The following is a 27,251-nucleotide window of genomic DNA, read 5'->3' on the forward strand; positions in this document are numbered from 1 at the left end:
GGTGGGGCCGGCAGCCCGGCACCACGCCCTGGCTCTGGCCTCAGCCAATGGTGACGCGGCACCCGCAGCCTTTCGTCCAATCAATCGGGGCTTCCCGCCCCCCCTTCCCGTTCTTCTCCGCCCCTTCTCTCTGCTTTCCCTTTGGTTCCACCGAGCTTGACAGAGCGGAAAGTCCCTTCTGCCGGCGCCGCGCCGACAGCCATTGGAGGAAGGTCTGTCACAGGAAGGCCCAATCAGGACGCACGTAGAAACGCAACTCGGGCTGCGATTGGTTATCTGGGTGGTTGCCCCCTTCGCCCCCGCTTCTCCCCCCACCCCGGCCGTTCGGAGGCGGGGCAGGTGGGGGCGGGCCCAGGTAGCAGGTTCGGCTGTGCGGGGGCCCCCAGCGCGTCGGAGGTAAATACTGGGGCGGTGGGTGTGGAGCGCCGGGGCCGGCCCGGGACACTGGCTCGCGAGGCCAGCCAGGCGGCGACGCCCCGCTGCCCAAAGTGGTGAGTGAGCTGGGGGCCGAACGGCTAGCGGCCGCATCCCCCCGGGCGCTCCTCCCCGGCCTCAGGGCGCCTCTGGCCGCGGTGGCGACCGTCGGGCCTCGGCGCTGGCCCGTTAGCTGCCCCGGCCAGCCCGAGACAGCCGGGCCCACGGGGTGCTGAGCCCGCTGACGTCAGCCCGGGCTCCCCGCCACCCACCCCCAGCCTTCCCGGAGGGCTCCCGAGTCGTGGGAGCGTGGTCGCCGCCGCCGGGACCTGGGCAGGAGAGAGGGCTCGGAGGGGGAGCAGCGCAGGACTCAGACTCCCTCTTTGGACTCCTCCCCGTTTACAGACGAGGAAACTGAGGCACGGGCCTCTGGCTGGCTCCCTAAGGCCCTAGTTGGCCCCGAGAGCCTCGGGTTTTCATATCTCACGTCCGTGCTGTGGGGCATATGGATCTGTGGTATTGCGGGGCATTGTAGCTTGGGTCCAGGAAGAGCAGTGGGGATTCTGGCCTCGTTAATGGCGTGTCCTGCGTTTTCTTTCAGTTTTTGCCTTTCCAGGGTGAGGATGGTTTTGCACAACTCGGAGTTCTTTAGTTGAAAGCTTGTGCCCTGTTGAGACAGGTATAATTTCTTCCTGTTTTTCTTTGGATGGTTTTATTAAGGTTCTCTGGGGGGGGGGGGAATCGTGAAGTCTTGAAGGAAGATGGTGTTCTTGAGTTTGGTGCTCAGCTGGGTCAGCTGCCAGGTTATTCATGTACTTGGCATCTTTTCTATTCCACCCCTTGGCATTTGCATGTTTTAGGATGGTTGTCATCTTTCAGCCACCAAGCCTGTAGCCTTGCAGTCTCCCAGCCTCCACCATCCTTTCCACCTCCCTCTTCCTGATTTTCCCTGAAAAGTTGTGTCCTTAGCTAAGGAGCATTCATGCCTTCCTTTTGAATTGGGGATAATTATGGATCTTAATAACATTGTTCATTTTGCAATCATTGGCTTTCAGAGAAAAACCCAGGCCTCAAGAGGGTGTGCATTCAAGTGTCGATTTCTATGCACCCCCTCATGCCCTGATAGGTTGAATGGCTCTAAGAATTTAGCCTGCAAGTCCCCACTGGGTAGTGGATGGATTTAAACTAGAACAGTACAAAGACAAAGTGATTTGCTGAAATTTTTATTTAAGTTCATATACTCTGAATGTTAATACTGCCTAGAACATTTTCTTAATGTTCTGCTGCAAAAATATAAGGCATTCTTGCAAATAAGCTTGTTTTGGGTGGTAACTTTGGTGAGGAGCTGATAAGGCAAGGGCACTTGTTATATAAAAGAAAGACCAGCAACAATGATTTCTGTGGTCTGGCATGCCTAAGCTGTGGTTCCCATTTGATTTAAGGAAGAAGAGAGAAGGGAGTGTTTACACTATTCACTGTTTGTTCCTGATTTTTACAGTATGATCTTATATTTGTTGGGGGATTTTAATATCGATGTAGAGTTTAAGAGCGTCATATGTGGTGTGAGGTTCTTGGAAGCTGGTTTCAAATGAACCTCAAAACAACTTGTTTCATAATTGTGAAAATTACCTTATTTGTTTCTACCTTATTTGTAACAATGAAGTGGAGTAAAAGTTGATCTTGACTTCCCTTATCTAGAGAATTAGTGATGTTCTAGACCAAAAAAAAATCATTAAATGGTCCACTCTTGAATGTTTTCCTTTTGTTTAACCTGAAGAAGCTTTGAATAATTAAACAGTTAGGTTGAGGAAATGGCATTTTGGCTTCAACTGTTATCATTTTGTCTGGGCCCTGGAGGGGATTCACATTTTGGGAGTTCAGTGGCTAGGTTTAATTCTAGTGAGACAGCAGTGTTCCTTGTCCTTATGACTTGAATATTCAGATGCAAGAGTCAGATGTTTTTTGTAACCTTGTAAGACCCACCTGTTTTAGGGACTGTGTACTTGTGTCACATATTAATCTATGAGAAAAATTAAAACCAATCAAGTCTTTTTACTGTTCTTGGAATCTCTGCATTTAGGAATATATAAATTCTCTGTTTAGGAACATAACAACTTGTTCCTTTAGTGAGCATTGTTCTTTCTTAAAATGGTAATCATTGTAGCTACCTAGGAGCATTTGAAAAAGGCTCACATGTCCTCTTTCTCGGGTGTGCATGCTGATCTTCCTATCTCTTTGCCATTTATAATTAAGGGCAGTATTTGATATTCTAATTTGTATTTTGATTTAGATAGCTTCCTGTAGTTTTTGGAACAAACAGGGTATCACAGGAGATGGCAGAGTTCTTGAATTACACCTGTCTCTGTAAGGTTCTTCTGAATGGTATAACCTGATAACTTGAAAATGCAAATGACATTGTATCTTCTAGATAGGTTAACCACTGTCAATTTTATGTAGATAATGATCATTTGTGCTTATGTGTTGCTCTTAGAACTTGATAATTCCTTAATAATTTTATGTAAGACTTATTTCTTGATCATCTCCTTTTCATTTCATTCATAGGAAATTGACTAATATTTGTGCTTTTCAACACTCAACTTGGTTTAATGATTTTATCTTAATACAGTTAAATGCCCTTCACTATGAATCTAGACTATCAACAAGCTCAGATAACCAAATATGATTTCAAATCTATGTGACACTGAGCTGTTACCTTCAGTGTTCTCGAAAGAAAGGCCTTCTGTTCAGCACCGTTTGGGTCTTAAATATACTACTGTATTCCAATTCTTTGATAATCTTCATTCAGTACTTACAGTAATTATCAGAATATTCATGGTCTGGTCACTCAGTTATTGAGCCTGAAATATGATAGTATTTAGATGAGTCATTTTTCTTTATTCACCCTCACAGTGATTCTGCTTATAAAGTATTAAACAAGAGCATACAAATGAAAATTGCCCTGCCCCTTCACTTCCCTACCCCATCCCCAATTTTGAGTTTGGCTGTGTTTTTGCCCGGTGTTGCGTTACTGCTTCTGGGAAGGCAGAAGCTGAATAAAATGAGATGACTTATTGAAGGCAGTCATCCTATCGCAAATCTTCTGTATTTGTCAGTGTCTAATACAGTACTGTGTGCATCAAAATACCAGACCCACAAGCCAACCTTCTTGATTGACAAAATCTTATTTACAGTGTGATTTAAGTCTTTCCCTTGATTCAGGCAAGGTTTATTGCTTGGCTTTCTTAAACTTTATTTAACTATTGTGCATAGCCTAGTGAAAGAACGTTGGCATTGTATTTGTTACTACAGTAGGAGGGAATATGTATTGGCATATTTCTGTTGTAATACTAGTATTTTGAGAATATTAATGATCATCAGATTTATCATTGTGTATACCTTTAGGCCAGAGCCTTAATAAGCTTTCCCATTCAACTTTCTCTGTTATTTGCAATAATGATAATCAATTTTTTAATACTATAGTTTCAAACCTTTTCTTAATGTATTTTTTCTAAAAGAGGACAGGCACATACTTTTTATTTTTGGATAATGTGTTTTGAATATTTTATAACTTTTGTTTTGACTCTTCTAATTGTCTGCTATGCTTTTATTTAGTCTAAGTTCATACCCACTTGTGTTATTGCAAGTTAGCAAAAAAGTTACCACTTCTTGTATAGTTTGCTTTAAAAAATGGTACTTGAAAACTACTTTTGCCCTCAACTTTTTAATAAACTGAGTAGTCATATCAATTTTTATTGGGGACGCTCTTAAATAATTTGCAAATATCTTTTTTATAATCAAATTGATTTAAAATATAGTGTTCTCATTCATTACATATAATAATTTATTTTGCTTTGATTTTTTTTGGCACGGATGGTTTTTATTTTAATTTGTGACATGAATTTTTTTAAGATAAGAGACTCTTTTATCAGAGTTATTGGCATATAAGTGAAAAGATTAGAGGAAGTTTCTGATTTTAATATTTGAAGGTTATTTTTAGAAATTAAAAAAGTATTTCTTTTGAAAATATAATTGATTTATCCTTAAAAAAAATTTAACACCCCTCTCCTCCCCACACACACAATTTAAATACATTTTTAAAAGAACCAGAACAACAGCTCACTGCTTTGGAGGTGCTTTTTGACTACTTTAACCTTCTAAGAGCAATCAAAACAATATCTTTGCAATAAAACCTGTGCACTTTACTCCTAAAGATTCTTTCAGAATTTGTGTATTCTTTTTGTTTTTGGTGCTTTTTTTTTTTTGTTTTTTAAACATACAGACATATCTCATCATCTGGCTTCTCAGAACTGATAAGAAGCAGTAAGTTGGAAAGCAACAAGGCTGTAAAAGGAGTCAAATGTGTACTACAGGAAACCACAGAAAATGGCTGATTCCAAGAGAGAACTATAGATCTATAGAAAGCGAGCAAGTGGGCACAGAAGTATGATGTAGAGCCTTTTAACAAAGTAACAAACAGCCTTCCATATTGAGAGTCACACACAATAATTTATATTCCTAATGACGATTCACTGGTCAAGAAAAAAAAATAATTTCCTTGTTGAAAAGTGCTGATATTTTAAAAGCAATTTAGTGAAAACAAGCCAACACTTCATTTTGGTACTCTAAAGGCATAGAGACAAATAAAGGGGATGGATGGCTGCTTGGGCAGCCCTTTAAGGGATTTTGTTTATGCGGTGCCAAGAGTGAGGTGTCCACAGGTGTCTTATGTAAGTGGCAGATGTAAATTGATTCCATTCCTGCTGAAGTAGACAGTGCCCTCAAGTGGAATTAAAGCACGTACATTACAAAAGAAGAAGAAGAAAGAGGAGAACCACTTGATGCCACCTTTGCTTCTGTCTTCCCTTTCTGTTGTACAAGTGCCACAGTAATTTTGGTGTGATGGGGCACTAGCCTCTCACTTGTCCAGGATATCCTGCAAGTCTCTTTTTGACTTAGAGAGGGACGGACGGACGTGCAAAAACTTCACCAGGATGAAGTACTAACAATGCTTTCTAAAAGAAATGTTACTCTGTATATAGATTGTTTCACTGTGAAATAATTAAACTTAAATTGGTTCTTTAGTTTTAGGAGCATTTATTTTTTAATTGCAAGAATAAAATGGAGAAATTCAATAGTGCTATCAATTGCTGCTGTTAGCCAGAATAATGGAAATAGAAACCTCCATGCTATCAATTGCTGCTGTTAGCCAGAATAATGGAAATAGATACCTCCATCTCAAAGGAGGATGAAATAAGTACTGTATTTAGAAACCAAATAGCCACATTATTTATGTGACAGAGAATAGGAACTGTTGTTTTCAGCAAAATAATTCAAATAAGGAAATACAGTCCTCAGTTTGAATTAATGAAATTATGTAGTTTTTAACCATTAGTTAAAGTAGATTTGAGGAGTCTTTTTAATTGTGAAAGATGGTTATCTTTGTAAAATTTTAAATGAAAATTTGAAGTCAAAGAAGAAATCCTTGTATGATTGTGGCAAAAAACACTTCATATTTGATAGAAACATCTGCAATTCAATATCATTATAGTGCAATTTTATCTCTTTGTTATATAGTACAAATTTTGATGCTACAGAATTTATTTTTAAAATAGTTTTAATATAATAAAACTATAATATCTGTTATTTGGGACTGTGAGAAATGAAATGATAACTATGATTAAAATGATTAGCATTTGCTTGTCTAAGAACAAAATGTACAAGATTAAGGAAATGAAATTGAGTCAGAGGTAAAATGTTCCATTATCAAAATAGAGCATGTACATAAGAGAATTGTGGTTGAAGTTTCAGAATGTGATATATTTTTATTGATAAAAGATGGTCAGTACTAGAATGTATAACTTTTAATTTAAACTGTGTATTCAGAAATGAGAGCCATTTATTTATTTATTTATTGTGTGTTTTGCTCAAAAAGGCAGCTTATCTTTTAAAGTTAGGCAGAATCCATTAAAAATGTTACCTTTTAAAGTGTAAAAATTTAGAATACATATATGAGGCTAACCTTTAAAATTTTGTCTAGAATTTGATTTTATAAATTTTAGAGCCTTGGAAATAATCATTATTGAATTATTTTTGAAGGTACTTTACAATTATATTTCCTTAAATATGCAGCTATAGTAGATACCAGTATATATGTCTTTTAGCTATTTTTGGAGATTGTTCATTTGTGTGTGTGTGTGTGTGTGTGTGTGTGTGTTTACTTAGTCAGATGAGACTTTTAAAGCTTTTGATTTTAATTAGTTTAAATTCATTTAAATTCATTTAACTCATAGAGAATGAAATCTATTTATTTTGCTTGTTCACTAGGCATTTTGATTTGCTGTCTTTTTACAGCATGGACACCAAATTGCTAAACACATACTTTGGGACTGCCAGTGAATCTATCTTTTGCGATTTTATGACAAACTTATTAGTGGTTCATTTTTCTTGAGTTCATGTTCTGAAGTTACTATCACAATGAGTTCAGGCTTATGGAGCCAAGAAAAAGTTACTTCGCCCTACTGGGAAGAGCGGATTTTTTATTTGCTTCTTCAAGAATGCAGTGTCACAGACAAACAGACACAGAAGCTCCTTAAAGTACCAAAGGGGAGCATAGGACAGTATATCCAAGACCGCTCTGTGGGGCACTCAAGGGTTCCTTCTGCAAAAGCCAAGAAAAATCAGATTGGATTAAAAATTCTAGAGCAACCTCATGCAGTTCTCTTTGTTGATGAAAAGGATGTTGTAGAAATAAACGAAAAATTCACAGAGTTACTGTTGGCAATTACCAACTGTGAGGAAAGGCTCAGCCTGTTTAAAAACAGAAGCCGGCTGAGTAAAGGCCTCCAGGTGGACGTGGGCTGCCCTGTGAAAGTACAGCTGAGGTCTGGGGAAGAGAAGTTCCCAGGAGTCGTGCGCTTCAGAGGACCCTTGCTAGCAGAGAGGACAGTGTCAGGCATATTCTTTGGAGTAGAATTGCTGGTAAGTTTGATTTTAGTGGGCTGCATGTGTATGTTTGTGTGTCTGTATGTATTTGTATGCATATATATGTTTTTACTCCTTTAAGCACAAAGTAAGTTTTCCTAGAAGTGTTCTCTGATTTTTAAAAAAATATTTATTTTTTAGTTATAGGTGGACACAATACCTTTATTTTATTTTTTTGTGGTGCTGAGGATCAAACCCGGTGCCTCATGCATGGTAGGCGAGCGCTATACCTCTGAGCTACAACCCCAGCCCAGTGTTCTCTGACTTTAATATTCACTGGTTTACTTTATTTTTTTGTTCTTGTGGTGCTGGGAATTTAACCTAGGATCTCATGTATGCAAGGCAAGTGCTGTACCATGGAGCTATGCGCCCAGGCCCAGGATTAATTTTTAATGATGAATTGAGATAATGTAGATGATGCTTGGAAACTTGGAAACTGTATATGACAATATGAACATAATTATAGACTTTTTATATCTTTGAGATTTTAACATTATTTATATTAAAATTAACTTCAATTGTAATTAATCATTTTAAAGCATGTTAATTATCTTGTGACATTTCCATCTACAGGTTTCTCAGTTCTTCTTACTGTGTGCTACTAAATAATGACAATTTAGATATAAGATTTTTTAATAAGTTGCAGCAATTTAAACTTGCTTATAGTTTTCCCTGATAATAAATGTGAGAATTATTTTGGAATTTATTTTTATTGGACAGAAACCTAATGACTCTGTGAATGTTTTCAAACTTAATTTTCAAGAACTTAAATATCAATGTCATTTTGATATTCTTGTGAATAGAATTTCATGCCTTATTTGCTTCTTTTTAAATGTTTTAATTTGTTCTAGTTATTTATACATGACAGTATAAATGCATTCACATTTTGCCCTATTTGCTTCTTGATTTAATTTTTTAAGTAGTGAAACAGGAATCTGAATGCCAGTTAAGCCATATACTACCTGGATTTTCAGGTTGCTTACTTAGTCAATCTAGGTAACTTCTCTAAATCTGCTTCCTCATCTATATAATGTACATAATTTGTAGTGTCTTTGTGATGTATTGATATAGGACTTAGCACAGTGGCTATCATACGGTGAGTGACCAATAAATAAACTAACGTTGCTAATAAGGTCAAAATTTCTTTTTATGACAAAACTAATGTTTTAATCACAATGTAGACTCCATTCTAGCTTTTTCCCAATCCAATTATGATTTGGAATTATCAGGTAATTTTATTTCAGCGTCAGATGTAGCTGCTTATGTTTTAAACATCCTAAGTCCAATAGCAACAGTTAATTTATATTTCTTATTATCTGTGTCATTTAGAATTTTTCCAAAGTAATATCTCTGAAATCCCTAGGGTAGATCTTTTTCCCTGTAGATTATCTTTCTATATTTATCTATCTGTCTTAAAAATAATCTCTCTCTTAACAACTAGGAAGAAGGTCGAGGTCAAGGTTTCACTGATGGGGTGTATCAAGGGAAACAGCTTTTTCAGTGTGATGAAGACTGTGGTGTGTTTGTGGCGTTGGACAAGCTAGAAATCATAGAAGATGATGATAATGGACTGGAAAGTGATTATGCAGGCCCTGTGGACACCATGCAGGTTGAACTTCCCCCTTTGGAAATAAACTCCAGAGTTTCTTTGAAGGTTGGAGAAACTATAGAATCCGGAACAGTTATATTCTGTGATGTTTTGCCAGGAAAAGAGAGCTTAGGATATTTTGTTGGTGTGGACATGGTAAGAAAATTTTGCATTATATTACCATTATGAACATATGTATTAGTTTTATGATTAATTTTGGTACAAATTGAGCACTTTAAATGTTTAAAATGTACTAATTTGGTTTACTGTAAAAGACATTTGAATTTATCTTAGGTAAAGAAACATTGAGATAGGACAGGAATCTGAATATAGAATTACATTTACTTTTTTTCTTATTTGCATAAACTTGAATAGTATTCTTAATTTTTGAATTTGCCTTATTATAGCTATATAGTAGACAAAAAGACAAAAGAAACCTAAAACAACAATGGCAAAAAGCCCTAACTCCCCCACCCAACATCAAATACATTATGTGATGTATTTTGAAAAGTTTCTTTTTGAAATATGTTTTCTTTTTGTAGTATTTTACAAATTTTATTGGCTAGTCTGATTTTTTATGGTAATATAAAAAAATGGTTTATAGGAAATACCTGAGTAGGAAAAAGCCATGCTTCTTTAGAGGAGAAGATAATTGGAGTACTCTCATAGGAAATCACTCATTATTTTTTTTATTATGGTAAAATGTGTGACAAATAATTTATCTTTTTAGCTACCTTTAAATGTACAGTTTATTGGCAATAAGTGTATCCTCAGTATACCATCTTATTCACTTCCAGAACTTTATCACCATTCCAAACTGAAACTCTATACCTATTAAATCAATTGTCTACACTCTCCTTATCACCTGTTAACTGCTCTTCTTTCTTTCTCCACGAATTTACCTGTTCTAGGTACTGCATAGAAGTGGAATCATATAATATTTGTCCTTTTGTTTGTATCACTCGTTTGAATGTTACCTTATAATCATAATTGTTAATAATGATACATTCCAGTGTGGCAAGTTGAATTATACCTGTGGCATAAAGAGAATGAGAATAGAAAGGCTGGGAACATTTTCATCATAGATGGGAAATATAGGCAAATTTTTGTTAGGTACAAAGAATGAGATTCATGCAGGATTACAAAACATGAGGATGAATTAGGAGAGGATGTGAGTAATAGACTCTGTACCCACGATGGGAATGTTTTTAGTAGTCATTTGGATGTTTTTAGTAATCTGTGTCTGTTCAGGTATAATCTGAATAGGATGGTAGAATGTGAATGTTCTAGCATGATTGTCTATCTTGTGCTTGGAAATTCTAGGAAATGCTCTTTGATATTCATTAGTTAGTACTAAATAAACATTTGCTGAACTCTTAACTATGTGAAATTAGAATCAATGTAAAACATTGGGTTTCTCAAGATAGCTAACTATAAAGAACTTCTTTCAACCATAGTCCTTAAATTTTAATTCAGTATTTTAGAGAAGAAATGGTAGACTGAGTGGAGGGAAGGTGGAGGAAGAGACCACTAGTCACTGGTGTTAGGTTTCAGGTTGTTTGGCCTAGGCTCCAAACTTGGCAAAAGTCATTTAGGCCTTGCCCTCCTTAGATGGTATCTACAGATCATCTGTCTTACCCAGGGCAGCTGCCTAGAGGTATGTCCTGCCAGCTCTTCCTGTTGCTTCTGTCCATCCCCCAGTTAGCTTGTTCAGGTGTTGGTTCCTTGAGAGGAAGGTTATGGCCAATACAACTTTCTTTAATATTTCTATTTCCAGGGTCATTTTAGCACACTGCACACATTGGTACTCAGAGCAATTGTCTGGCCAATCTATCAGTGTAGCTTCATGAATAGTGCTCTAGTAGTTGGTGCTATTTTGATGTATAATATTAAATAGAAAAATATTCAATTTGGAGAAAATTTTACAGACCCATATATGACAGAAGAACAATTAAAAATAGACTTTCTGAGTACAGAAAAGCAGACAGTAGTTCAAACTGATTAGGTGCTCAGGGAATTATAGGGATAGGTTTCTGGTGAAATAATGTTTTATTAATTACTTTTTTCTATGGAAACGCTATCTTTTAAAACCACAGATGGGTGTTATTCCACAGACTTTATTTATTGTCCAGAAAAGTATGAAAAAACACTTTCAATTATTTGTTCAACTCTGTGTTTACTATAACTTACTTGTTATTGGTTCTTATTTTCCCAAAGAAAAAAAGCCTTAGTATTAAGGCAATTATTTCTAATATATATGTATATTTTCTTTGAAGCCAATAGTTAAATTTACCAAAGTAAGATATTTTGGAGGATTCTTTTATGGAAAAGAGACTTTCATATTTTATGTTATTTGTGTAATTTCTAGGATAACCCTATTGGCAACTGGGATGGAAAATTTGATGGAGTACAGCTTTGTAGTTTTGCAAGTGTGGAAAGTACGATTCTTTTGCACATCAATGATATCATCCCAGGTATGTTTTCTTGATGTTTTATACATTTACAAGCTAGAGTTTCTAACATGTATTTTGTTATGAGAACTTAAATATACACTTCAAGATGCATGTTTTGAATTTTACTTTTATGCTATAGAATCTCCTTTCTTACCCCCTAATGAAAACAGAAGTATGTGAGTGTGGGGTGACATTTATATATTATTTTTCACTTTTTTATCTTCTGGAGGAAAAATCCCTTTCTGATAATGAGAAGATTCAGGAAACACAATAAACTACAATGTGTTGGAGTAAGATGTTAGTTTAAATTGGAAGCCTTTAAGCAGAAATTGGTCATCTCATCTCATCTCATCTAATGTGGAGAAGATTCTTGCCGAAGATCCTTTCTAGTTTTGATGTGGTATCATATCACACTTCATGATTGTGGTCAGAAACAAATCCTCAACTTTTCATCTTTAAAAAAAAAATCCTAAGAACCTTTATTTTGTCTCAGACACATAGCAACTAATGGCAGTGGTCAGGTAATTGAAAGGTTCCTAGTGAAGCAACATTAATAGTACCATCCATTCTTGTTCATAGAATTCCCAGTGACGGGCTAGTGCAGAAAAACTAACAGACAATCAGAGGTGGTGGTGTTTTATTGAGCATTCTACCACTATGAATTAAATATCTGAAAGACTGCAGACAGACTATAGACAGGCATGTGCCACTCTGAATTAAATGACATATATATATATATATAATTCTTGACAACTTATAAGGTAGGTCTTAATGAGCCCCATTTTGCTGATTAAAAAATCCCCCCAAACCTGGAGCTCAAGTATGACTAAGAATGTCTAAGATCAAAATAAATGCTAGAGCCAGAATTCAAATCCAGGCCTGACTGATTATCAAGCAGTGCTCTTTTCTTTTTAATGTATTTTTTAATTTGTTCTAATTAGTTACACATGACAGTAGTACGCATTTTAGCACATCATGCAAAAATGGAGTATAACTTCTCATTCGTCTGGGGGTACATGATGGAGTTACACGGTCATGTGATCATACAAGCTCATAGGGTAATAAGGTCTGATTCATTCTACTATCTTTCTTACTCCCTGCCCCTCCCCTCCCTTCAAGCAGTGTTCTTTTCAGAACTTCCCCAACCCCAATTCTCTGTGTATTCTTTTGATGTGAAGACCTGCGTAGAAAACCATACTTCTTAGTCTCTCATACTTTTTCCATGGAGACTCAGTGTCTCTAATTCTATAAAAGTGGAATTTTTACTGTAGGTAAGGATCACAACTGAGCTGGCAAACTAAATTTTTTTTCTTGTAGTATTCTTCTATTATTATTAATTTTGACACTGAACATTATTTTTTTGTTTCCTACAGGTCATTTTAGGTCCTCAGTTTCTTGTTTTGTAAAAATGAAAGGCTAATACTAGATGAAACTTAAATTTTCTTCTAGCCTATATGGTGTGCCCTTCCTGTTTTCCTGTTGGTGTGCAAGTCATAAGTGCTTGTTTTACAAAGTTAGAAAATACTTTCTACTTTAGCTTTATAGCAGGAGTACATTGGGCTGGGGATGTGACTCAAGCGGTAACGCACTCTCCTGGCATGCGTGCGGCCCGGGTTTGATCCTCAGCACCACATACAAACAAAGATGTTGTGTCCACCGAAAACTAAAAAATAAATATTAAAAAGAAATTCTCTCTCTCTCTCTCTCGCTCTCTCTCTCTCTCTCACTCTCTCTTTAAAAAAAAAAAAGAGTACATTAATTTCATTGGAGGTATGAGAGTCAAATGATAGCTTTGTTTTGATTTTGCTTGGGAAAAGTCTGACATGGCATACTTTGCTTTTCTTAATTTCTTTAAAATTAGCTCTTCATTTCTTGCAAATTAGATTCCTCACTATTTATTTGTTTCCCTTTGGAAACCATGGTTTATATTCAGAGGAAAGCACACATGTGCTTTATATTTTATTTAGTAATACTGAATTCACTTTTTCATGCCTATTAATGGCATGATAAGTCACGTTTTTATGAATTGAAATCCTTTTTTATATAACAAATGCTTATTGTTTAAAAGATCATTCATTCAGATGTTATGAAGCCCTTGCTTAGGCTTCTTCTGGATGTTGGATGTGTAGTAGGAAGCAAAGATCCTTCTCACAGGGAGCTCTCATTCTAGCAAGTAGAGACAGACAGTAAACAAGTGAGATATGTGGTCGATCAGGTGGTGGTGAGGCCGAAGAATTATAATAAGGTTAGGGGAGGAATGGGCTGGGAATGAGATTCTTCTGTTTCATACAGAATTGTCCCAGTGGACCTCTCTAATGTGACATTTGAATTCTTGATATGAAAGAAATTGGAGTGCCAATCATGGTGACACACATTCATATATCTTTAATCCCAGTGTTCAGGAGGCTGAGGCAGGAGGATTGCAAGCTCAAACCCAGTCCCAGAAACTTAATGAGGCCCTAAGCAACTTATCGAAACCCTGTCTCAAAATAAAATGGACTGGGGATGAGGCCCAGTGGTTAAGTGCCCCTGGATTTTCCCTGACACACACACACACACACACACACACACACACACACACACACACACGGAAGGAAGGGAGGGAGGAGGGAGGGAGACTGACTTACAGCAGAGAGTGAGAGCTGGAAAGGGCTGGCAGTGGGCTGTGGGATGGAGTCTTGGCCTGTACCCTTGGGGAGATGAAAGTCATATGTGGGTTTTTAGCAAAGGATGCTTTGTCTAATTTACATTTTTAAATGACCACTCTGGGGTCACATCTTAAGAATGGACTATGTGGAAGACAGACACAGGGAAACCCAGAAGTAGACTTATGCAGTTATTCACATGCGAGATGGTGGTGGCACGGGCTGCTGTAGTCTGATGTCTGATGAAGTGGGTGAGAACTGCATGGATTTTGGATGTAGTTTGAAGAGAGCTAACAAGATCTGCAGATGCTTTGGGTGGGGGGCTTGAGGGAAATTGACATGAATTCAAGATGATTCCAAGGTTTGGACCCAGCACCTAGAAGGCTATAGAGGCCATTTACTGAGGTGGGAAGGACAGCAGGAAGGAGCAGGAGTGTGTGTGTGTGTTTGTGTGTTTGTGGGGGGTTAGGGTGTTGTTTTTGAAATTAGAATTTTGTTTTGAATATAAAACATACCTATTAAATAATTTGAGTTGAATGTTTCTATTAATATCATAAGAACACTTCTTTAATTCTTTTGTAAGGATGGGTATAGTGCTATTTTTTTATATTTGAAAAACATTTTGTGGAATTTATTTGCAAAAGGATATGTAAAACATGTATCAAGAATAAATAACGAACATTTCTGTACCTTGGCATTCGGGTTAAGAAAGAGGACTTATATGTATGTCAAGAAGTACACATGTATCTTTCTCTCATACTAACAGTATGCCCCTTGGGTAACTGCTGTTTAGATAATTTTTTTTTGTTAGCCACTTCCTAGATTCCTTTACAGTTTTATCATATCTCTATGCCAAAATCATACATTGTTTATTTAGCTTGTTTTTGAACTTAATATAAATAGAATCATATCACAATTATTTGCATAATTTACTTAAATTGTATTTTGAGATTACTTTCTGTAGTGAGAGTATTGATAGTTCATTCACTGTCACTGTTTCAAATTATATTTCATTGGGAGGAGATCCCACGATATAGTGAACCATTATAATATTAACGAATGTTTGGATTTTGGGTTATTTCCGCATTTTCTTCCATACTTGGTACTGATTAAAAATTTTGCCAGTCTTGATAGCTGAGTAATGGTATCTCAAGGTGATTTTAAAATGTAGTTCATTGATTACAATTCCCTATCAAGTTATCGAAACAATTTTAATGAGAAATACATTCACATATCTCAACTTTTAAAAAGCACAGTAAATTATATTGTTTCCTTTTTTATCTCTTTAATCCCAATTACCCTCTCCCTCATCCCTTGCATCCCACAGGTACTGTTTATGTATATATATATGTGTGTGTGTGTGTGTGTATACACACACACATATACCTACATACACACACATATACATACACACACACATACATATATTTTCTTATTTCTCATTCTATTTTAATATAAAAAGCATCCTAGGTATTAGATACTAGTATGCTTTATTCTAATTTCATATTTTAGAGCTCTTTGTAAATCTGAATAGAGAGGTTCTTCTTATTTTTTAGAATATGTTTTCTATTGTGTGGAAAAATAATTCCATAATTGATTTAATCAGTTTCCTATTGATGGATATTGTGGAGTATTTTTAACTTTATACTATTGTAAACAATGCTTCAGCCACTTTGGACATATGTATTTCCACATGTGCTGGCATATAGATTCCCATATGTTTGTTTATGATGAAAGGATGCCTGTTTTTGTATTATTGTAGATATCGTTTTCAGTAATGGATATAAAAATTTATATTTATGCCAGGATATAAATACAAGGGTAACTTATAGCTTTTCTATGAGAGTATGATTGTTAACTTTTTTTGCAATTCGATAGGTGAAAAATATATTCCTATATAGTTTTAAATTACATATCTGAGTGATGTTGGGCATCTTTTCATATAATGAAGGGCAATTTGTAATACTCTTTAATTGTTCATTCATATCTGTTGTCAATTTTTATATTGGGCATTGGTCTTTTTTTCTCATTGGTTTCTTTTTTGTTAGGGTGATTCGCTCTTGAGATATGAGGTCTCAATGTTCCATTCCTCCATCCTATGTGTCATTTGTCTTTTTAAAAAAATCTATTTGTTTATCTAATTAACCTTATTTGTTTTTTTGCGTAACAAGATTTTAACCATGTTTAAGCGTAGGATTCATTGATGGTCTAAGTACACTTGTAATGTTGCACAACCATCATCACTCTCTACATCCAGACTTTAATCCTCCCAAACAGAAACTCTTTGTCCTTTAAAAAACAACTCCCATTCCTCCCTCCCCTCAACCTATGTTAACTTCTAGTCTCTACCTCTGAATTTCTCAATATTTCTATTCTAGGTACCTTATATAAGTGGAATCATTCAATGTTTGTTCTTTGAATCTGGCATATTTCCCTTAAAATAATCTTTTGACTTTGTTTTGGTGTTTTTTGCCATGCAAGATTTAAAAAAACTTTTTATGCAATTGAGTTTATCAATTGTGTTTCAGATTCTGGTTCTAAAGGAATTTCCCTATATTTTCTTCTAATACTTTTGTGGTTTTATTTTTTACATATGCATCTTTGACCCATCTTTATTTTACGTAGTGTGTGACATGAAATATGGATCTAATTTTTGTTTTTCCCTTCCAGATAAGTACCCAGTTGTCCCCAAATCATTTATTAAAAAGCCTATCTTCTCTATAGTTTGAGCTGCCACTTTCATTGTATAAATTGCTTACCAGCACATCAATACCACATTGTTTTCAGTGATGCTTTATTTTATATATTAATGTCAGTAAAGTTAGTCCCCTCTTCTTCCATTCTGAATTTTCCCCTTCTACATTGTCTTATAAAAGTTTGATGGCTTGGCTTTTCACTTTTAAGTCTTCGATCCACCTAGGTTTGATTTGTGTGGGCAAGGAGACACAGGGTCAGGTGTCCAGTTTGGCCTGCCTTGCTTGCTGCGTGGTTTTCCACTTACGTATGTATGGCTCTCTCTCGGGCTCTTCTCTCCCTACACTAAGCCTTTTGGCCTCATATCATAGCTTTAGAAGATATCTTGACACTTGGGAGAGTACCTTTCCTGTTTTTTTTTTTTTTCTCTTTCTTTTTTTAAACGAGTGTCTTGGCTCTTTTTGGACTTGGCTAATCATCATAAATTTAACTATCAACTGCTCAAATATTACAAGAGAGTCTGTTATGATTTTGTTTGGAATTTCAATTAATCTATAGAACAATTTGAGAAAATTGACATTTTTATTACCTTAAAACTTCTGATATATGAGCATTATATATCTTTTTATTTATTTAATTTTATTTTAGTATAATTACAGTTTTCTTTAAGGGGGCTTTTTAAGCATTTTGATACATCATAAAGTAAAAAATTTATTCTTTTTGTTTTAACTTTTTTATTAGCGCATTATAGTATACATAATGGTGGGATTCATTGGGACATATTTATATATGCATTTAACATACTTTGGTCAATTTTACTTTCAAGTACATGCCCTTCCTCTACTCCCCAATCTCCCACTCACCCCCACCTTTTTTGATCTAACATCCACATATATTAGAAAAATATGTGATCCTTGACTTTCTGAATCTGGCTTATTTCATTTAGCTTAATGCCATGAACCATTTTTTTCTTTAGATAGTGACAAATACATACAAAAGATAAGAATGTTTGGGTATTAAAATGGTTCAATTTAACAATTTTATATGATTAAAAGAAGTATCAAGCAAGGACAGAGAGTAGTGCAAGGTAATGACCTTATTACTCAGGCTCAGAATAGTGCTAAGTGTCTTAGCAACAGAGTGGAGAAAGCTACTAGTCATACTGCTGTATTCCCCACCTACTGTACATCTTTGGAAAAATGCTTTTGCAGTAAAGATGCATACAGAAGAAAACACTTATTCTCATTCATGAATCATTACAGACTTCCATTTCTTTAGGTAGCTTCTCAAGTTTGTTTCACTTTCTTGAGTGTGTGAGTTTATTAATTTCATCAAATTTAGGAACTTTAGGTCCATTATTTTTTCACGTATTCTTCCATCCCACCTCCATGCCTCAGGAACTTAAATAATACATGTGTTAAGCCTCTTGAATTGTCCTACAGCTCAATGATGCTCTCATTTTCTTTATAAAATTGTTTCCTCTCAGTGTTTTGTTTTAGATACTTTCCAATGTTATGGGTTTAAATACATTTCTCATGATTAATCTGCTGTTAACTCCATTCTGTGTATTTTTGTTGGAGAAGTACTGCTAAGTGAATCAGCCAATTGCCCAAAAATAAATGCAGAATGTTTTCTGATTCATAGTGGGGTAAGGAGGGGGAGCGTGGGAAGAATAGACGACCTCTAGATAGGACAGAGGGGTGGGAGGTTAAGGGACGGGGCAGGGGGTTAACAAGGATGTTGGACTGTAATAGACATCATTATCCAAAGTACATGTATGAAGTCACGAATTGGTGTCAACAGACTTTATATACAACCAGAGATATGAAAAATTGTGCTGTATATGTGTAATAAGAATTGTAACGCATTCTGCTGTCATTTATTTTTTAAAAATATCAATAAAAAGGATTGGAAAATAAAGTAAGACATTTTAAATAGTGTTTTTACTAATGCATAGAAATACAATTAATTTTTTTTAAAAGATGGCTTTATTGAGAACTAATTCATGTATCTAAAATAGGTTCATTTAGTATACAATTCAGTATATTTCAATCTACAGAAATGTGAAATCACTAATACAACTAGTTGTTTTGGGTACCAGGGATTGAACCCAGGGTTGCTTAACCACTGAGCCATATCCCCAGCCATTTTTATATTTTCTTTAGAGACAAGGTCTTACTGAGTTTCTTAGGGCCTCGCTAAGTTGCCGAGGCTGGCTCTGAACTCATGATCCTCCTGCCTCAGCCTTCCGAGCTGCTGGGATTATAGGCGCAAGGTACCACACCTAGCTAATACAGTTAATTTTAGATTTTAAAACATTTTCATCACCTTATTTTTTAAAAAAGTGTTTTTAGTCGACATTCTCCTAACCCTTTGTCCTTTTTAGTCCAAAGCAACCACCAGTCTTTTTGTTTCTCTTTGTGTGTGTTGAAGATTTTCTGTTTGTATTATGTTTACAGCAACTTTATTATGAAATATGCCTATATTTTTCTTCATGTCTATTTTGCTTTTAATTTGATAAACTTCTTGAATTTGTAAGTTTATCTCTTTCAGAAAAATGAAAAAATTTTAGCCATTATGGCATCAAATATACTTTGTTCCATTAATCTTCTCTCATTTTATGACTTTAGTTAGAAACATGTTAGAATTTTTTATGTTGTCCCTCAAGTCCTTGAGGTTGTGTTAATTTTTCTCAAACTTTATCTCTTTATTCAGATAATTTCTGTTGCTCTGTATTTGATTTTACTGATTTTCCTTCATTATGATCAGTAACTCATCTGTTGCTATAACAAAATACCTAAGACTGGGTGTTTTATGAAGAAAATAGATTTATTTAACTCACAATTTTGGAGACTGGAAGTCCAAGATTGGGTGGCCAACTTGGTTTGGCCATTGGAGAGGGCCCACAGCAGATGATATGTTTTGAGTGCTTGGAGAGGGAAAGGGAGAGATCACAGGATGAGACAGGAGGTCAGAGAACAAGGAGGGCCAGTCTTGCTCTTCTTATAACCAACCGCTTGTTCTGGTGAGAACTCACTTCATGAAACTATTATTAATATCTTTCAAGGGTGATGCCCCCAATGGCCTAATTGCTTTACACTAGGCTTCATCTCTCTTTTAAAGATTCCAGCACCCTTCACTGTCATACTGGGGACCAACTTCCAGCTCATGAACCCCTGGGGGACATACTCAGACCTTATCCAAACCCTATAGCATCACTGAGTGAATTACTGTTTTTATGTACTACATTTTTAAGTTTTTCAAAGTGCTTTAAACATTTTCTATTTGGTTTTATTTTGATTGTTTAAGTAATTTTTATTTCTTGGATCAGAGATTTTCTTTTTTCTCCTTTATTGTGAGCACACTTTTTCTTACACCCTGAGTTTAATTACAGTTGCTTCTTTAAGGTCCTTGGCTTGCTAATTCCAGCATTGAATCATCTATGGGCTGGTAGTCATTGTGATTTTTTTCTTTGGAGAACAGGTTACAGTTTTCCTTTATTTTGTATGTTGAACAATTTTGGATTATATCTGTGCTGATCTTTACTTCTAAATTTTGATTCTTCTCGTAATCTGCCTGCTGTTTTTTTTTCCACTCAACAGTGCCTGAAAATAGTTGTTTTTATATGTGGTTGGTATTTGTGTGTATTATCTATAGGGGAAATGGTCTAATAGGAACTCATTTTGTCATAGCAGTCATTTCTACATACTGTCCATTTTAGAATATGGAGACATTGATTCAAGAAAAAGGAAGGATTTCTTTTGGGGAGGTATGTTGATGTTTATGATCAGATTTTTATTATTTGAAATATTGCATTATTTTCACTGCATATTGAATTTTTGAGGTTTTTTGTTTTCCTTCTTGCTTTCGCATTAATAGAAAACCTTTTTAAGAAGAAGTTCCTTTTAGGTCTAAATCAGAACGTCTTACTGGGATGATTTTTGCCTGCAGGGACATCTGACAATGCCTGGAATCTTTTTTGATTGTCAAATCATGGGATGATAGCATCATTTCTCACGAGTAGAGATGCTGCTAAATATCCTAAATACTCAGGGCAGCGCACACAACAGATAATGAATGATCTGGTCCAAAATGTTAGTAGAGCTAGGTTGAGATATCCTGTCCTAAAAATATTCTGGGAGCTATACTAAGTTTATAATGCTAACTTGCTTGATGGCTGAGGGGAATCCCTTTTTTTTTCTCTTTCATTTTTTAAATATATTTTTTCAGGGCAAATAATTCTGACTAATATTTTTTTTAGGATCATATAATTAAATCTCACTTTACTAACCAAATCAAGTATGTTCAAGGGTTCCTTTCTAATTCTTTGTGGTGTGTGTGAGGATGTTGGTAGGAAATGTCCAAAGGGTACTTATGAAAGCTCACAATCTTATGGCATTTTGGATTGAGTGTGGCTGTCCTTTTTTACCTACTTTAATTGCATTTCTTTGAATTTTGCATTTTACCTCAGAATATAATTGAGTAATTTAGGAGACTGAGGAAATATTTAGTTTAATATTATCATTAAAGAAAGAAAGAGATACCCTATGAAATAGGTTTATATATAATTAGTTGATTGTTTTTCTCAGTCTGCTGTAAAATAAGGATTTTAAAATATTTTTTAATTTGTTCTAATTCGTTATACATGGCAGTGAAATGCATCTGACACATCATACATAAAGCATAACATCTCATTCATCTGGTTGTACATGATGTAGAGTTATACAGATCATGTAATTATATACACACATTGGGTAATAATGTCCAATTCACTCTATTATCGTTCCTACCCCCATATCCCTCCCCTCTATCTAGTCCAGAATACATCTATTCTCCCCCCACCCCTTACTGTGAATTAGCATCTGCATATCCGAGAAAACATTTGGTCTTTGGTTCTTTGGGATTGGCTTATTTTCCTTAGCATAATATTCTCCAGTTCCATCCATTTAATAGTAAATGCCATAATTTCATTATTCTTTAAGGTTGAGTAATATAGTCTAAAGATTTGAAGTGCTTTTTTTCTTACTCCACTTCTTTATTTCTTTCTGAGTATTTTTTCCATTCTTAATTTGGTTTGATACCTAAATTATCTTGGGATCTGTGGTAGCATTTGAAAAGAAAAAACTACCATTTCTATTTTTCTGTGAATGGATTAACAAGAAATTATTTTGCTAGTACTTATGTTAAAAATTTATATTTTATTTAAATATTAGTGTAGAATTAAAATTAGTTTGGTGCTCTCTTGGGAGTCACTGTCAGGCAGACTGTGATCCTCTGGCCCTAGTTGTCATTGGCATCGTCACTGGCTCCGAGCAGTGACTAGAGGAAAAGAGCGCATTTCCCTTTCTTTTAAAGCCTGATATTCATAAACCTTGAATAGGAGATAATTAAGAATGATACCAGCTTTTATAACATAATACATAAATTACACTTATTTGCGAACAAAATAAAGCTGGCAAATAGACTTTAAAAACTTAAGTTGTTTAAGTGAAAATTAATTTAATTTATCTGAATGAGTCGTCTTCTCTGTTTCATATCATCATTAACACTCTTTTCTTGAGGGGGAAAAAAGAGTCACAGTGTCTCCTTTTAGTTCCTTAGTTTCTTTTTTTTTTGCCCAATTACCTTCATTTGTGGGACAAAATTAATATTACCAGCCTCTAAGAAAGACTCTTTTGGAGCAGTTGAACAGCTGGTGAGATTAGGGAGGGATTCTTCCCAAGCAGTTGCCTGTTACTGATGGCTCTGGATACCTTTGACTAAAAGATGCAGGCATCTTAAACCTGCTGTAAAACTGTTTCTCTCTTCATTGCTGTTTCAGATGGTTAAACACTATAGCCTCTCTAATTTGACATGTGTTCAGGTTCTTAGGGTTGTGATGAAGCATGTAAATTGATGCCACCCATAAATTAGACATTTCTGATTTTTGAGCTCAGCCTGAGACGTCTGTTCCAGTTGTGGGGGTTAGAGTGCAGTGCTGTTTATTTTTTATATTATACTATATAGTATATCCGCTTATGAAGAATTTTAGAACGGCATCTCATGGGATTTTTCCCTCCCAGTGTTCATCCCAACTACCTCATTTCCTTTGTATCCTTCTTAATCAATTTCTGGGTCATTTAACATTTGCATGTCTTTGCACTTTATGAGTCGTCTTTTCAAAACTTTTTTTTCTAACCAACTTTATCTGCTAAGATATAATTGGCATACAGTGAACTGCACATATTTAAGGTATGCAGTTTGATAAACTCGGGCATATGTGTACACATGAGACCATTACCAGTCATGACAGTGGACACATCCACTGCCCCGCCACCCCGCCTGCCTCCCTGACAGCCACTGATCTTTCTCTCACTATGCATTTGTTCATGTTTTCTAGAATTTTGTGTAAGTGGTATAACTCAGATGTAGTTTGATTATTTCACTCAGCATAATTAGTTCTTCTTTCAAAAATTTTTATATATATGTATATTTATTTTTTAGTTGTTGATGAACCTTTATTTTATTCATTTATTTATAAGTGGTGCTGAGAATCGAACCCAGTGCCTCACACATGCTAGGCAAGTGCTGTACCACTGAGCCACAACCCCAGCCCATAATTAGATTTTGATTCATCTCCCTATTGTCCTTTTTATTGCGGATAAGTATTCCAGTTTTTTTTAAATTCATTGACTTGATGGACATTTGGGTTATTTCCAGTTTGGGGGCATTACTCACGTAATGCTGCTTTGAAAATTAGCATACAGATTTTTTGTGGACATATGCTTTCATTACTCTGTGTACATGTCTAGACATGAAACGGCTGAAGCTATTGTTGGTAATTGTTTAGCCTACAAAACAAAACATCAACAACAACAAAAATCCCCCAAAACTGCAAACCTGCCACGACATCTTTCCAAAGTGTTTGTGTTATTTTACATTCTCAGCAGCAGTGTACTGGAGTTCCATTTCTTCCACATTTCTTACTATAGTCTGTCTTTTAATTTTAGCTATTGTAATAGATAAATAGTGGCAATATAATTATGGTTTTAATTTGCACTTCACTAGTGACCAAATGTCAAAGATTTTCATATGCTTATTTGTCATCTGTAAATCTTTCTTGGTATAGTTATCTGTGCAAATTTTTTGATGATTTTTATTGGTTTTTTATTATTGGGTTTTAGAAATTATTTATAAATTTCAAATACAAATCCTCTATCAGATATATGGTTTGTAAATACCTGAGATTATTAGATTCACCCGCAGAGAGGGCCATTTACCTGGTTTGTTCCAGTGGTAACGTCTGGTAGAGCCATAGTCCAGTATCACACCAAGGGCACTGACACAGTGGGGTCCAGAGGAGGGACACCGTCTCACCAGGACCCCCCGTGGCTGTTAGTGCTACACTCTTTCCCTTGTTCTCTAACTGCTCCTCCAGCTCTGGCCGCCACTCATCCCTCTGTTTTTCCAGGTGTGTCATTTCAGGAATATTGTTCAGTGCAGTTGTATAGGATGTGACTTTTCAAGATCAGCTTTATTCACTCAGCAAATTCCCTGGAGGTTAGCTCATGCTGTGTGTATTAGTGGTCTCTTCCTTCTTATTACTAAATAATAGTTGATGCTATGGTTGTGCCGCTGTTTAATGATTTATCCATTGAAATACATCTAGTTTCTGGACATTAAGAACAATGCTTTTATAATCATCTGTGTGTAGGATTTTTGGTGAATACAAATCTTCATTTCTCTGGCATAAATGTCAGGTGTACAGTTACAGGTAATATGATATTTCCATAGTTAGTTTCTTAAGAAACTATTACTGTATTTTCCAGAGTGACTGTACTATTTTACATGACCACCAGCAGTATCTGACTGATCATCTTTCCACATTCTCACCAGTATGTGGGGTTACCACTATTTTAAATTTTAGCTATTCTGAGAGATGTGTGCTGACAGCTCAGTGTGGTATTGAGTTTCCCTGAAAGCATCTTTTCCTGTGCTTATTGCCATCTGTATATCTTCTTCAGTAAACTGTCTCTTCATCTATTTTGCCAGACGAATTGGATTGTTTGTTCTTTCATTGTAGATTTTGAGACTTTTTCATATATTCTAGATACTGATCCTTTACTGAATTTAATATAATTTGCAGAAATTTTACCTAGTCTGTTACTTGTCTTTTCATGCTCTTTTTATATCTTTTGCAGAGCAAAAGAAATTTGGTTTTTATGAGGTCAAGCTTATAGTTTTCCTTTTATGGATCATGCTTTTTATGTCAAGTCCAACAACTTTTCTAGACTTGCAAGATTTTCTCTTAAGTTTTTAAAAATTGAAAGATAATTCATATGCCATTATATTTACTCTCCATCAAAACATACAATTCATTCAATTCAGTGATCTTAAGTACATTTACAATATTGTATAACTACCACTTCTGTCTAGTTCCAGGAATTTTTCAAAATCTCAAATGAGAACCCTGTCTCTACTCCCCAGTTGCTTTCCCTCTGCATCACCTGGCAACCAATAATCTGCTTTCTGTCTCTATGGACTTGCCTATTCTGGACATTTAATATAAATGTAATTTTTAAAATGTGGGCGTTTGTGACTGGCTTCTTTAAGCATAATCTTTTCAGGGTTCGTTCATGTTGTAGCATGAATCAATACTCAAGTCCTTTTTCTGGCTAGTGAAGGGACATACCATATTTTCCTTCGCCTTCATCAGCTGATGGACATTTGGGTTGTTTTTATTATTACAAAAAATGTTGCTATATTTTATGTGGACGTATATTTTCAGTTTACCTGGTTATATACCTGGGAGTAGAATCGCTCGATCATGTGGTAATTCTGTGTTTGTCATTGGTGGAACTGCCAGATTGTTTTCTGAAGTGCTAGTACCATTTTACTCTTCTACTATTAATGTATGGGATTTCTTTGTGTACTCTTTTCTCTTATTTTTTTTTTTTACTTTAAAGTTGTTACATGTTACATTTAAGTGTATGTGTCATTTTGAGTTAAAATTTTTAATAAAATATGAGACTTAAGAAGTTCTTTTATTTTAAACCCAAGAATATCTAATTGTTCCAACACCATTTGTTAATAATACCATTTTTCCATTGGATTGCTTTTGTACCTTTATCAAAATTCAATATTGTGTATTTATATGGGTCTATTTCTTGGCCCTCCATTCTGTCCCATTGATCTGTGTGTTCTGTTTCACTGCCAATACCTCACAGTCTCAAGTGCTATAGCTAAATAGAAAGTCTTGCAACAGGTAAATAATTCTTCTATATTCTTCTTTTGCAAAACTATTTGAGTTATTCTATATCTTTTCCTTCCCCTTATATACATTTAAGAATAATCTTCTGTAATCTACACAAAATCTTGAGATTTTTGATTAGAAATCACATTAAACTTCCATGCAGCTTTGGGGAGAATTGACATCCTTTGGTTAGAGAGAGCTGACTTTAGTTGGGTTTTATTTTGCCTGCCTGCAGGGATGTTTCCAGGCTGTTAGCTTCTGTTGCTGGGATGTAGATGAGGCAAGAAGAGCACCCAGGGAAGTCCTCCACCATGTTATTGCTTAGGTCCTAAAGTCCCTCCATGGTCTACCTTTTTCTTCCCAACTTAGAATATTTGTTTTGTATGCCATTATATTTAAAGAGTTTTTAGTTGTACTTAGCAGGAAAAATAGGGAAAAGTATGTCCACTCCATCTTTCTAGAAGTGCAAGTTGCATCTTCATTTTTAACAGTAGGTATTAGAGATCATTTCATATGAGTAAAGTACACAATTAAATTTTTATTTAAATTATTGAATTGTGTTTCATTTTATGGGCATACCATAAACTTTTAAAAACTAATCCCCTACTGATGAGTATTTAGGCTTTTTTTTTCCAGTCTTTTGCTGTTAAAAATGGTGCTTCTGTGAACAACTTCATCATATGGATCAGTTTGTGTGCATGCCTGTGCAGTAGGCTGAGAGATAACTTCCTGGGAGTTTTAGAATTGTTGGGTCAAAGGGTATGTGCATTTTACATTTTGATAGCTGATAACGAGTGATCTCCCATGGAGATTGAATCACCTTGAATGTTAGGTAGGACTTCTGGTCGTGTGAGGCGAAGCCCCAGGTCTCAGTATGTAACTCTGAAGTTACCTATCAGGTCCCATATAGATACAGTTTTTATGTACAGTTTAAAATAGAAGGAACGTATGTATTGTGATCTGCAATCAAATTTTGGATTGTTGCTGTGTACAGTTTGTTTGCTACCAGGTTTTATAATACCTCACTCTACTCAAGTGAACATGTTTCCCTCACACAAGTTTTCTGTGGATGTTAAATTCTCATTTGGGTCTGAACTATACTCTGTGGCTGATCAATGAAGCAATTTCTCTGAACTCAACACATCATTCAAATGTACAAACATTTCTTTAGGTTTCAGTAAAAAACTTGTTCACTCGTTTACTATTATAATTTTCAGCCCAAGATCATCCAAGGGATTTTTCTC

At 35.6% G+C, this 27,251-nt stretch overlaps 1 protein-coding gene across 10 annotated transcripts in view; it reads left to right on the forward strand.

Moving 5' to 3' along the window:
* The first annotated feature begins 322 nt into the window (after positions 1 to 322).
* Cyld (CYLD lysine 63 deubiquitinase) overlaps positions 323 to 27,251 on the forward strand; it is a 65,144-nt gene continuing 38,215 nt past the window's right edge. For 3 of the 10 annotated variants that reach the window (XM_076838270.2, XM_077105773.1, XM_077105772.1), the window contains exons 1-4: positions 323 to 396; positions 6,739 to 7,392; positions 8,837 to 9,139; positions 11,352 to 11,457. In XM_076838270.2, coding sequence (XP_076694385.2) covers positions 6,889 to 7,392; positions 8,837 to 9,139; positions 11,352 to 11,457 — 913 coding nt within the window. In that variant the 5' untranslated portion in view covers positions 323 to 396; positions 6,739 to 6,888. The other 7 variants (XM_077105770.1, XM_076838268.2, XM_076838272.2 and 4 more) reach the window with 7 other exon arrangements.

This window comes from Callospermophilus lateralis, chromosome 18 (genome assembly GCF_048772815.1).
Source record: "Callospermophilus lateralis isolate mCalLat2 chromosome 18, mCalLat2.hap1, whole genome shotgun sequence".
In the NCBI taxonomy this organism is placed as follows: domain Eukaryota; kingdom Metazoa; phylum Chordata; class Mammalia; order Rodentia; family Sciuridae; genus Callospermophilus; species Callospermophilus lateralis.